This window comes from Schistocerca piceifrons, chromosome 1, assembly GCF_021461385.2.
Source record: "Schistocerca piceifrons isolate TAMUIC-IGC-003096 chromosome 1, iqSchPice1.1, whole genome shotgun sequence".
NCBI classification, from domain to species: domain Eukaryota; kingdom Metazoa; phylum Arthropoda; class Insecta; order Orthoptera; family Acrididae; genus Schistocerca; species Schistocerca piceifrons.
The window spans coordinates 1,044,335,998-1,044,349,361 of NC_060138.1; the positions used below are offsets into that span (position 1 = coordinate 1,044,335,998).

At 43.6% G+C, this 13,364-nt stretch overlaps 1 protein-coding gene across 1 annotated transcript in view; it reads left to right on the plus strand.

The window, feature by feature from the left end:
• Nucleotides 1-12,836: 12,836 nt before the first annotated feature.
• LOC124729336 (prosaposin) overlaps nt 12,837-13,364 on the plus strand; it is a 75,604-nt gene continuing 75,076 nt past the window's right edge. The window contains exons 1-2 of the mRNA XM_047248495.1: nt 12,837-12,988; nt 13,174-13,270. Of these exons, the coding sequence (XP_047104451.1) occupies nt 12,955-12,988; nt 13,174-13,270 (131 nt within the window). The 5' untranslated portion in view covers nt 12,837-12,954. The remainder of the gene's footprint in view (nt 12,989-13,173; nt 13,271-13,364) is intronic.

The window sequence follows — 13,364 nt, forward strand, 5'->3', positions numbered from 1 at the left end:
CAACAACAATAGTTCCGGTATACATGCCTACATCCCAAGCAGAAGGTAAAGGGGTAGCAAAAGAATGTGGCGATACTGAATGTGGGCTAGGCAGTAGGTGTGAGAAAGGAGAAAGACTTATGGGCTCTGCACTAAATTTCAGATGGTAATAGTGAATATACACGTCAAGAATCACAAGAGGAGAATGTATACTTGTACTTGAGATAGACTCCTCAAGGGGCTCGCATCTCTTTTGTGAGCGTAGGCTTGGCCATAAAGCGCCCCAGCCCTTGTAACAGTACTTCCCTTTCCATGCCGTAAGTCTATCCTTCTACTATTCTTTTTTCCCCTCTGCCTCTCCATTGAATTGTCTTTTTGGAGCCTATTATACTTGGATCTGGTTTGTGATTTTGGACACTCCTTTTCTCCCTTATAGCATTTTCTTTCTTAATTACATGATCCCCTCGTTGCGTTTGATTTGCTACCACTTTTCCAAATTTTACAGAAGTGCGGATCATGCAGAGAAGATGGCGTAAATTCCATCTTTTGTGTCTTTCTCCATTTGCACCGTTTCCTTTTTGCAAAGGTACTACGTCCAAAATCCAGCACGGTAGTCATTCTGTTGCCGGGGAGTCGTCAAGTATCTGCATGGTGGCAGCCCCCTTACCACATAGGGATCACACTGTTGGTGCCTCAGCTGGAAACTGCCCACCCAAGGCAAGGAGTATGCATCCATCTTGGCTGGGGCACGGGGACTCTAGGCAAAGGTTTACTGACCAGGTGCTGGCCATGATGGTCGAGCGGTTCTAGGTGCTTCAGTCCGGAACCGCGCGACTGCTACAGTCACAGGTTCGTATCCTGCCTTGGGCATGGATGTGTGTAATGTCCTTAGATAAGTTAGGTTTAAGTAGTTCTAAGTCTAGGGGACTGATGACCTTAGATGTTAAGTCCCATAGTGCTTAAAGCCCTTTGAACCATTTGAATTGGTCAGGTAACCATTGCTGTGACTGTGTGGCGCCTGTGAGGGTAGCCCTGTTTAGAGTTGGTGGTACCAAAGAGGAAGATTCGTACATGACGTGAATTAAACTTTCTTCCACTGGTGGCTGCAAGGCCTCAACAGTCTCTTCCAGATGAGAAAGGTTATTATAACGCAAAGAGATACAATCTCACGACGTTTCCTTCCATGGCCACTCCGTGGGAAAAGGAACAAGCCAGATGTCTGGGTGCAAAATACTTCACTCAGTGCTTGGTATGTACTCGGACTGATAGGGATACCTTTTCTGCAAGGAAACTATTATTTATTGTCAAAAACATTGAAGACAAACTTTGGAAAGTTGACAGTCTGGGTAAAATGTGAAATGTTTCGTTATTAATTAAACATTCCTCTGCGGCCAAACCTACAGCTCTTCAGGGATGTGATCGTCCAGGTAAATTACCTGTAACCATAACTCTACACAAAACTTTGAATATGGCTCAAGGAATCGTCTTCCACAGAGATGCTCCAAACTGATGAATAGCTCCAGACTAATCTTCGGCAGCTAGGTGGACATTTTACCAGACGTGTACGAAAGGGGCCCAAGGATAATTGTACAGATACAGGTGCCTTTATCTTAGGCTTTGAAGGTAGTGTCCTCCTAAAGAAAGTTAAGATCATGGTGTGTAGGTGTAATGTCAAACAATGTGTCCCACCATCTATGAGGCACTTTAGATTCTTACACTTTGGGCATATGTCATGCCACTGTACAGCAAACCCAAAATGCGGCAGCCGTGAACGATCACTCCATGAAGGTAGTCCTTGTGAACGTCCACCTTTGTGGGTGAAATATGCGGCACATCACTCTCCACATTCGCCATGTTGCCGAGTTTTCAAGAAAGAACAGAAGAGCCAGGAATATAAATCTGTTGACTACTTCTCATATACTGAGGCATCGAAGAAATTTGAACGCCTTCAGCCTGAGGATATGACGATCAGTTACGCTAACATAATGACCACAGCCACCCCCCTGACTCTACCTTCCCCAAACCACATTTCCCACCACGTCAAGGTTCCCGCATTATCTTATTCTGGCACCACTTCCTGCACCTGGTAAGAGAAGTGTTCTCCTTCGGCGTCTATCAATGACAGGGCTCCCTCTCGGAATCCTTCTCAGTACTCCCTGGACTGGAGGCCAAAGCTAAACAGTGGCTGAAGGAGACCCAGCCTGCGGGGATCCAGCACTGTCTGGTCTTCATCTGTCCCTGTGCTGAATGTGGATAGCCTCATGAACGAACCTTTCCCACCAAATGTTACAAAGGAAAAGAAGAATAAGAAAAAAGTCAGGACAAGGCTTCTCCAGCGCCCCCAGATGCCCCAGATCCCCCCAAACAGTTGCATTCTGTGGCGATGTTTGTGGATGTGGTTCCATCCCCATTGGTGACAGGCAGTGGCACTGTAGCGTGACTATCCTCCTGGTCCCTTCACCTTTAACCTGGCCACATGCCAAGTGGTCATTCAGTGGAAATTCATTGGGTACTGTTGTCACCTGCCAGAACTACCACACCTTTTCCCCTCTTCTTCTGCTGTTTGCTTTGCTCTCCAGGAAACACACTTTATACTGACTACCATTCGGCAATGTTCCATGATTATTGTGTGTTCTGTGTGATGCGTGCTAGTCCCGAGACGACACCTGAAGAGATCTGTACTTTGATTCGTATAGATTGTGAGCGTGTGGGTGCTATTCTATCATTCTGCACAACGGATTAATCTGAGATGTACCCTTTACCCCGTGGCTCCGTAAAGATGCAATTTCCACCCCCACACTACTACTACAGCTGTCAGACAGACGCTCCTAACGTTCTAAAGAGAAATGCCTGAAAAACTTTCAACAATAAATATCTTCTGGAGTCGTCCACTGTAAGGAGACGACACAAAAATTCACACCATTTCTTATGTAACTAGTGGGATACTTGGGTACTGGTGTAGTACTAGTTAGTGTAAGAAAAATATGAAACTAACGAAAATTATTATTTATTTTGCAAAAATTCTGAGAAATCACAATGGCACTTTCAGTTATGAACTGAACAAGTTATTTCTGGGTTCTTTTCGGAATGTGAAGTTACCTCTTGAGGACAGGATTCGCTAATGAAATTTCTATACAAAGTTTAAGAATGGCTGAGAGCCGCGCCTACTCAACTTGAATAATTATCCGTTAGAATGTTGCTAGGTATGGTCGAGGCTGTTGCATGTGAAATACAGTGAAGTGTACTGTTGTGGAGGAAATATGGGGCTCGCAAGAGCTGTAGCGCACAATAGCGTAAGCTGCGATGACTGTTGTCTGCGCGGCTCGCTGCTGACAAATAAGATAACTCTCGTTCTATCTGGATTGACCTTCGCCAATCAAACTCTCCCTACACCTTGATGAAGTCAAGGACTCCTATTCGCCCCTAGTCTAACTATTGGCGTGGTACACTGGTCAGATAACCAGTCCACTGTGATGCCACTCAAAAATTCGCTTGCAGGCGTTTAACTATAACTATATCTGTTCACACTGCACAATAAGTGTGGCAGCCAACACAGTGACCGAGCGAGGTGGCGCAGTGGTTAGCACACTGGACTCGCATTCGGGAGGACGACGGTTCAATCCCGTCTCCGGCCATCCTGATTTAGGTTTTCCGTGATTTCCCTAAATCACTTCAGGCAAATGCCGGGATGGTTCCTTTGAAAGGGCACGGCCGATTTCCTTCCCCATCCTTCCCTCACCCAAGCTTGCACTCCGTCTCTAATGACCTTTTTGTTGACGGGACGTTAAACACTAATTCCCTCCTCCTCCAACACAGTGAACAATGCTTAATCGCAAGGACTCAATATAGAGTCGCTCTCAGATCGCTCTCGACAGAGGTGCTCTCCCAGTGAAGTACTGAGGAGAGGCTTGTTCCTCACTCTTTGAGTACACGTACGAGCATACATGCTCTTGTTACGTGTTCTCGCTCCAAGAGCGACAACGGAATGGCCCCTCTCCATGCCAGACGTGAAGGGGTATATCTTTTGGTCTTTTCCATTACTCCTTCAGCTCAAGGCGTCAGGAATGTCGTCTGCCAATCAGCATTGCTCTTCTAAAACGGGAGAATGACATTTCGTTTAAGGCAACCAATCCGAAAATCTGTAGCATCGGTGTTTGGCGTTTGCTGTCTCCCTGTGAAAACCTCTGAAACTGCATGCTATGTTTGTAAAGAATGCGTAGGCTGGACGCTCCCACACAATGTAGCGGAATTTGCTTTTAAGCTGAACACGGGGTTGTTCTGCCTTTCACTCGGGCAAACGCTGTCTGCTCTACAGGTGGTCGCCGGCCAACGTAGATAGGTTGACTCGTCCTCTGAAGGGACCGACCCCCCAGTGTGTGGTTTGCCTCTCCCAAACTAAAAGCCCCTGCGACCATCGTGTCTTGAATGTGTGTGCGTACGCCAGATTCAAGTATTTCAGTCTCGGTGCGCACTTGCGATTTACTAGTAATTTGCATATCATTTACACGAATTCATACAACGTTGACTTTATCTTATCGAGTTTGGGTTCGAATGAAGGGTTTTGATGTGCAGAATATGATTGTGAGGGCGGAATATGTAAGCAATGGAGGTCAGGAAACCACGACGTCTTACAAGATGTCGTCAGTGAATAATCCCCCTTTGTACCTCGTTTTGAGGAGATAACAGAATGGGTGCAAGTGACCTCCGTGATTACCATTTGCAAAGTTTATCTACCTCCAGGCAGGCCACTTACTTATGTTGCATTGACTACATTAATCCAACAACTTTACCCCCATTTTCTCCTGTTTGGGAACTTCAATGCACACCACCACCTTTGAGGTAATACCACCTCATCTGGCAGGGACCTTCTAACTAACCAATTTCTCACAGACCATGATCTGTGCCTCATCATCGATGCTTCTCATACGCACTTCGGTGCCGCCCATGGCACCTTTTCAGTTGTCGATCTCTTCTCCTAATCTTGTGGCTCCGCTATATTGGACACTGCACAGCGATTTTTATGGCAATGACCACTTTCGATTGTTCCTGCCGTTTTCTTGCCACCGTCAGACAGACCAACTACAATGTTGGGCACTTCACAGAGCCAACTGGCCTTATATGCCTCTGCTGCTACATTTCCCCACCTCTCTGTTGGATTTTGTTGGTGAGGTTGTGCAAGGCATCTGAGGAGACGCAATGATTCACAGTGGAACTGCTATACTCCTTTCCATAGGTCGACCCTCACCACCATGGCCAAACACATAACTATTCAGGACCGCCAACGAGCCCTGCAACATTTCAAATGACAACCTTCCTTATCACTTTCAAGCAACTTTGTGCTAAGGCACGCTATCTAATCAAATGAAGTAAGAATGTAAGAAGGAGCAGTGGGAGCGCTATGTCTCCTCCCTGGAGATGTCTGCCTCTTCCTCTCAGGTGTAGGTCAAGCACTGTGGTCTTATGGGCCGTCAATGATCAACAGCTGTTTCGGGTATTGTCCTACAGGGTGGTGTTTGTACCAGTTCGTTGGTTATTGTGGAAGAGCTGGTGAACCACTTTGTGGCAGTGTTGGCATCCTCCTCCTACCCAGCTACCTTTCTGGCTCGTTCCATGACGTAGCCACATGCCTTGATTCAGTTCACAATCACCTGCTCAATACCTGAATGTTCCCCAAAGGCAACATCTCCTCCGGGTCTTCAAACGTAAACATAGTTTTCGGCTCCGAGGTGCTTTCCCCTCACAATGGCGAGATAGCGTAGTTGTCCCAGTCTTAGCCAGGCAAGAACCCAGCATCTCTCGATAGTTACCGACCGATCAGCCTGTACTCTGTAAGCTTCATACTCTAAAATCTGCTTGAAAGAATGTCTACCTACAGATCACGCTGGGTGCTCGAATCTCGGGGCATTTTGTCCCTCTATCATCGCGGTTTCCGAGAGGGACGATCCACAACTGACCATCTGCTTTCGTTGGAAGCTGCAATCCGACAGGTTCTTTTCTAAACGCCAACGCTTTATCGCAGTCTTTTGTTAACTGCATAGGGCATCGACTGGCGTCATCACATTGTAACTCGAGCTCGATCCCATGAGCAGTTCTTGAGTAGAAGGCTGGGGAATTATCTCAGTTACAATACCATAACAACCACTTATTTCAACATCTAAATAAAAGGACAGAACCGACAACCCACTTGTGCCACTAGGGCAAACACTAATTGCCGATATGCAAGGCTGAAATATATGCTTATTTCACAGGATTCTGAAACTATTACCATCCACGCCTTCTGTACCAAACGGATCTCAATCTGCAGATAACGGACTATTTCGTAATCGCTGAAGTAAAATGTCCTCAGAGTCCAATGCCTGCTACCACGGTCTTCACAAAAATGGTAAATATCGGAAACAGTTCACTTCACTTCGCAACTGGCGTGAGGACCGTCAGCTTGCAGGCTCGCTAATCAACTCAAAAGCTGCTAGCCTCAGTTGTGAAGCAACTGAATTCCCATTAATATGCAACAAGCAAAATCTGAAGCAATGTCAACCATACTAACGGCTGCCTCGCTAATATCTGCGGCGCTTAAAACCCACGAAAGTTCAATCGACAACTACAACAACTCAAATGAACTCAACGACTCCCCAGCTGATTTGTGCAGCACCTAAAACCATCGGTAAATATCAGTAACAAACTGCTACAAAGCTAACGAACACAATGGTTGTCCAGTCGATCTATGCAGGACTTAAAACCACATGAAAATTTAATCACCATTGCAACAATCTAAACGAATTCAATAACTTCCAACTGATCCTTGTAACACTTAAAACGGTCTTAACATTTGAACACAAGTCCAAAACTGTCAAAGAATTCCCTTCAAGAAATGGAAAAGCCAGCACAAGCACGTCAAGGTAGCCCACCGCACAACCTACCGAAGCACAGTCACCAACAGCCTTCCACCTCCGTCCCGCCATCAGAGATCCACACATCTGCTCCCGTACGCTATAGGGCGTTGTCTGCTTTGCCTGCACTTGACAATTCGAAACCAGCGGAGCTTTCAAACTAAACCTCTAGCCAACCCGAGAGATAAGCTTGCGACAAGTGCCACACAGCACAACATTTTACTTACCTTCCATGACTGGGGCCTTCAAGAGTATAAGAGTAAGGACAGATCTCGCACTGTGTGCTTCACCGATGAAATCACCGATGACGTCATCGATGACTCATAGGATTTCCACCACCCCTCCCCCATCTGGCCAATTGCCCTATGTATAAATCGACGGTAAATTGAAATTTCCACAGGAAATTGGAAATGGCGGGAAATTCAAAAAATAGCCCACTTGTGCTAGTGAGTTTGCTATGGAAGGTGGGTTGTTGTCCTAAGTATAAACTAATGGGAAGTTGAAAAATGCAATATAACGACAAGGACATTCTGCGACAAGCTCTATGACGTCAGAATCCGAGACCTGGCGTACTGGAACTCCCTCTATGACATTACGATTCAGCTCAAAGCTGTTGGGCTCCAGAACTGGAATACAAAGACAGTCTAACTATGACATCATAGTCCAGCTCAGACCTGTTGGGCTATTTATAACAGTGTAGAATTCCAGTCTGACTTGAGATACTGGAACAGGTTCTGTGATGTCAGAATCCAAGTTCTGGAACACTGGCACTATCACATCATAGACTAGGAATGTTTGTGCAGGTGCAGGTCTATCTGCTGATCTACTTGACGAGCTTTTCCCTTCAAGCTTCTATTGACTCAGAGATGTATAGTCACTGCTTCTCCTAACTGTAAGTTTGGATCTCTCCACTTGCATCTGTTTCAAACAAACACCACGAGGGAAAGGGCCTTCCAGACATGTCCCTCCGCCACCACCCAGACTTATTCCCCAAAGTCAAAGTCCAACCTGTATGTTGTGTAATGGGAACACTTGTGTCTTTGTTTAAGCATATACATTGCCAGCAAGAGCTCCTTTTCTGCTGTCAAGTCACCGCGCACCACTGTCACTCTCAAAAGGTTGGGTAAGGCTCTCAACCACCGGACTCGCCATTTCGCATAAGATGTAGAGAGACTGGCAGCCGCTACACAGCCCAGCTTCATGCAGAGAGACACCACACACAGACTACCAGTTTGCTAGCCTAATAAGAAATAGAATACAGCTTCACTGCAAACACAGTCTGCTCAACCTGAGTTAAAATGATGGCAAACATGAAAAATGCAGAAACCACGAAAATAACCAATAAACAAAAATGAAAAAAAATCAAGAAATGCACATTCATCCTCCTGATAGTGCCTCTGAACCCAAAAGAAGAAGTAGAAGAAAAAGAAGAAAAACTGAGGTACTCGTGTGCTTGTAAAATTCTTCACAATATTTGTGTTTGGAATGAACAGGATACATACTTATCTAGTAAAACAGTTCTTGATATGAAAGGAGATGGGGGTCTCAACTTTACAGTCCAGTTACTGCTATATCGAAGAGACTCTGCGCATTTTGTATTATTGTCGGCACACTCTTGACACTGTGAATCCCAGAATATCGAATTCGATAACGATTTCCGAAATTAAACATCCCATGCATGTAGCCCCAACTACCATTCCACGTTCAAAGATTGTTAATTCCCGTCATGCAGCAATAATCATACCAGGAACCTTTTCACATGAATCACCTGAGTATAAATGAGAGCTTCATCAATGCACTGGCCTTTTATAACTTGTGTGAGTGATACTACTGCCATCTGTATATGTGTATAACATTATGCCATGACTTTTGTCATCTTAATGTACAAAACTGAGAATACCACGCAGTGCATTCACTTTCACGAATCTACGTTCAGAAACTTGATGCATGTTTGTTTAGCCATCCAGATTGCAGCGTATGAGTGTGGCAAATTGGGTCCACATGTATGCGCCAGAGGAAGCTTTTGCAATGAATTATGATGCATGTTGTGCTTCAGTACACAGAATGTATGATGCATCTGCATCATCACTACCTGACGTTGCTAGAGAATTAGATGCATATTTATATTTATTTATCTATCCTACAATGTTAAGCAATATTTTAAAAAAGTGAAAATAAATGAATATTTATCTCTCTAAACTGTGTTTCATTTCATCAAAAATGACAGCAAAATTCTTTATGTGTGTTCAGTAATTTAGATAAGAGGCAGTCGAGATATATCTCGCAAGGAGGAAGTGGAAACATTTACCAGTGGCCAGAAGCATGAAGAAGAATTGCAGCTGAATTTTACGTGAGTAGTTCTTCAAGCACAGGATGCATACATATCTAGTAAAATAGATCTTGACAAGAAGGAGGGCGGGGTTCTCAAGTTTACTGTTCAGTTATTGTTATATTAAAGAGACTCAGCGCATTTTGCATGAGGTGAAACTTAATAGCTCAACTGCTGCAGAGTCAGAGAAAGGCTTAATAGCTCATACATTTCCAGTTGTTGACCCAGGGTTAGACATAAACTTAGAAGTTCGTTATTACACAAGGCAAAATGTGTGTGGAATGCAGCTAACAAAAATGAAAGTACATACAGGGAAACTATGAAAGATGTCTGTGGGAGGAAAGGACAGAGACTACTTCCCTTCTGAGCGCCACATTGTTCTGCACCACGTTATTAAGAGTGGGTTCCATGTTGTACTTTTTATAATTCGCTCACTTGTTGCCACATCGGTCTGCGCCAGGCCTGTTCCCACGTTTGAGTATTCCGTCTGGTTTTTCGTGCCATACACTGTATAATCCCTGTATTCTGTCTGGAGAACAGCACAGGACACTGCATAATTCTTGTACCACTGCATCTTACTATCTCCTGCACTGCGATTGTCTACAATGCTGTGTCATACAGGGTACCCTGTCTGTGAGGGTGATTTGATATGTAAGGAGCATTGAGGCACAACAAAGGATGCCGCCGCTATGACGTCATCAATAAGTCATGGGTTTCGCTCACGACCACCCCATCTGACAAAGGCCAGTTATCCTGTGTGTAAAATGGCGGGAATTCAGATTTTGGTGCGCAATCAAGAATATTGGCGCTAAATTTAAAAAAATAGCCCAAATACGCTAGTGTGTTTCATGTGAGAGTGGGGACGTTGTCCTAAGTATAAATTGACAGAAAATCAAAGACAATGCATTTTCATGCTGGCTGACTTGGAATACGGGTAGCAGTAGACATATGATGGCAGAATGCAAGATGGCTGACCTTGAACACAAGGTGGCGACCGGGGGATACTGGCACAGAGCTGGAATACTGACACTGGTTCTATAGTGTCATAGTCCTGCTCAGACCTGTTGTGGTATTTCTAGCAATGTAGAACTCAAGCACACTGGCACAGACCTGAGATAGTGGGAGAGGTTCTACGAAATCAGACTCCAAGTTCCAGAATATTGGTACTACGACATCTGAGACAGAGGATGTTTATGCAAGTCTGTCCCTGTGACATGTTTTCCCTGGTTACTAGTCACTCAGAGGTGTATGGTCAATGCTTCACCCAACTATAAGTTCGCTTCTCTCCACATGCTTCTTTATTTCAACAAACACCAGTGAGAGCTCTCTGACCCCAGAGCACATCGCACCACCGCCCTTCACTAACACTCGCATAGTAGCCTCCCAGCGAGACGCCATGGCAAGTGATTCACATTCTACCATGACCACACCTGTTGTCCACTAAGTGGACTAGTGGAGCAGACTTTTCAGGCTATTTATAACATTGTGGAATTCTGGCATATTGGGACATCAGAATTTGAGATGAGTGATCTGGAATACAAGATAGCGATCGAACATGGCGACCGGGACATATTGGGACAGGTTATGTGCCGTCAGAATCCGAGTTCTGTAATACTGGTACTGGCTCTATGACGATAGAGTCACAGGATGTTTGTGCAGACCCAGGCCTGTTTGCTGGACTTGACGCAATTTCCCAAGCCACTATTCACTCAGAGGTCACTGTGTACTGTTTCTCCTAACCTAAGGTTGAATCTATCTACTAGAACCTTTATTTAAACAAACACCAGGGAGAGAAAGGACCCTGTGCCACCATCCCAACTAACCCCCCTCCATCCCCCCGCCCCCTCTCCCCATTCAAGTTGAAATTTACTTAAATAGTTCCATGTCAGAGAGAGCTCCCTATTCATGATCAAAAAGTCCGCCATCATCCTGCTTGTGGTACCTCCGTTATGAGCCAAGTTAGGATAGGAACAATTGCTTCTTTATTTAAACAGACACCACACCAGAGAAAGCCTCTTCCAGTAAGCTCACACCTGCAGGCCATCGGCAGTTAGACACAGGCTAGCAATGATACACTTGTGTGGTGCTTGCATGACCACAATAAAAATGGTTTCACTGTGTACTAGCCAGAAGGCTAAACCACCATAATACAGGCCAACAAACACAATTTGTTAAATCTTTGAAATTTATACCCAAAATTTTGCACCCTTTAAAATACCAAAACGCTTTGAGATAGTTTAGTTTGTCTACACAGTAGAGCCCACCACCGTATGCAGATGTTTTCGCTTCAAAATGTAGAGTTTGAAGTCAAATCAATTCTTTAAATTTAAGTTTTCCATTTGATCTGAGAGTCAGTGGCAATTATTGCAGATATATTGCTGACAACTAACTCAATTTTATCATATACAGAAAACAATAAATGTATACTCATAAAGGCCAGTGGCTTATGATTGCATTTATTTGCGATTTCTCCTAACTAATTGATTATTAAATATTATTTTCTACCTTTTCTTATTTGAGCTAAACAAAATGCTTATCAAAGAAATAAATAGAGCAGTTTTGTACTTATGGAGAATGAAAAATGATTCACTAACTAGGACATTTTACAGCACACCATGTATGCAATAATACACATGCACCAGGTCTATATTTATAATTATATGCGAAATGACCAGAAAGACATCAGGTCTGAGTGTTCTGCACTTCAATTAGTTCGAAAACACACTGGCTTCTTTCTAGAGCCACATTTTCACATGGGTGCGCTGACTACATACTATCCTGAGCCAGTGGTGGTTAAAATTATGACAGACTCCTTTGGTTGTGAAGTGACAACAAAGCTGTACCATCCAATAAGAAGAGTTTTAAATGCTATTGCAACTGATACTTGTGTTAGCATTTACATATCCTAATTTCAGAAGGAAATGGTGAAACCATCTTGGGTATTTTCTCTTTGATAAACCTGTGGGCAACTGATTTTTTTTCTTATTCTTAGAATGGATAGTGAAAATATTTCCTATATTAGTATTCCGTTACTTCCTCGCTCTCTGTATTCACGTATGGATTACATACGATTTTCAGTGTTATTAATTTCAAAGATAAAAGTTTTAGAAAAATGTTTAAATTAACCTTCGTAACTTGGCTATATTGTTTGCTACAAATACGCAATAAAATTAATTTAAAAATAACCGGCTAACTACGCCTTTTATGATTACTTTGTTATTTTCCTAGTAGATTAATGATCATAGCCCTCAGTTACTCTCCCCAAGTTTACTTCCGTTTTAATAGAATGATCGACGTACAGCGCGTTATGAAAATTATAAGACCTTTAAGGTTGGGAGAAACACTCCTGGATATATGTACATTAACCATACATTGGGATTTCAACTTTTTCCTTACAGTTTATTTTCCACAATGCCTAAATCAGACACTATTTGGTAGAATTGCGGTCTCGCACACGCAAATTGACGCCATACCGCATAGAAAACTGTGCTTGTTTGTATCTTGCTGTTTACGAAACGGATTCATAACTTACTGTAGGTGATAATAGCGCATACTCGTGAGATTGCATTGCAACGTTGTCGTCTTTCAATGTTCGCGGCACTACAAGTGTTGCATCGATAGTCGTCGCTGTGCGCTGCAATTTGTTTCTCAACGTTGGTAGTACTGTTCACGGTGACAGCCAGAAAATCACGAGACGCAGTTGTATTCGTCTATAAGAGGAGGAGAAGTGTTTGAGTAGTGTTGGTTGAGGATTTCAAGATGAGGGTGGTGGTTTTGTGTTTACTAATTTGTGGTGAGTCGTTGTTATAGTGCTATTTTACAGCTATACTTTCCCGTCGTATCCTTTTCGAGACAGTTTTATTACGTCGTTGCTATTACTTTGTTTCCGAAGCATTACTTGTTTCCCGAAAAGGCTTTCGCTTTTAATTTGAAGAGGAATTGGTAAGTAGTTCTTATTCTTATTCTTTTGGTTTGCAGTGTCCATGATATCGGCACATCCGCCGATATCAATATATCTGAACGATGAGGCAAGGTTGTGCAGCACGGGGCCTGTATACTGGTGCGAGAATATTAGGTTAGTAAATTAGGCTTAGCGCTATAGTTTTTGTTTGTTCCTCGTAATTGTTGATATTGACTTGCCACACTTTAATTATGAGCAGGAAAATGCC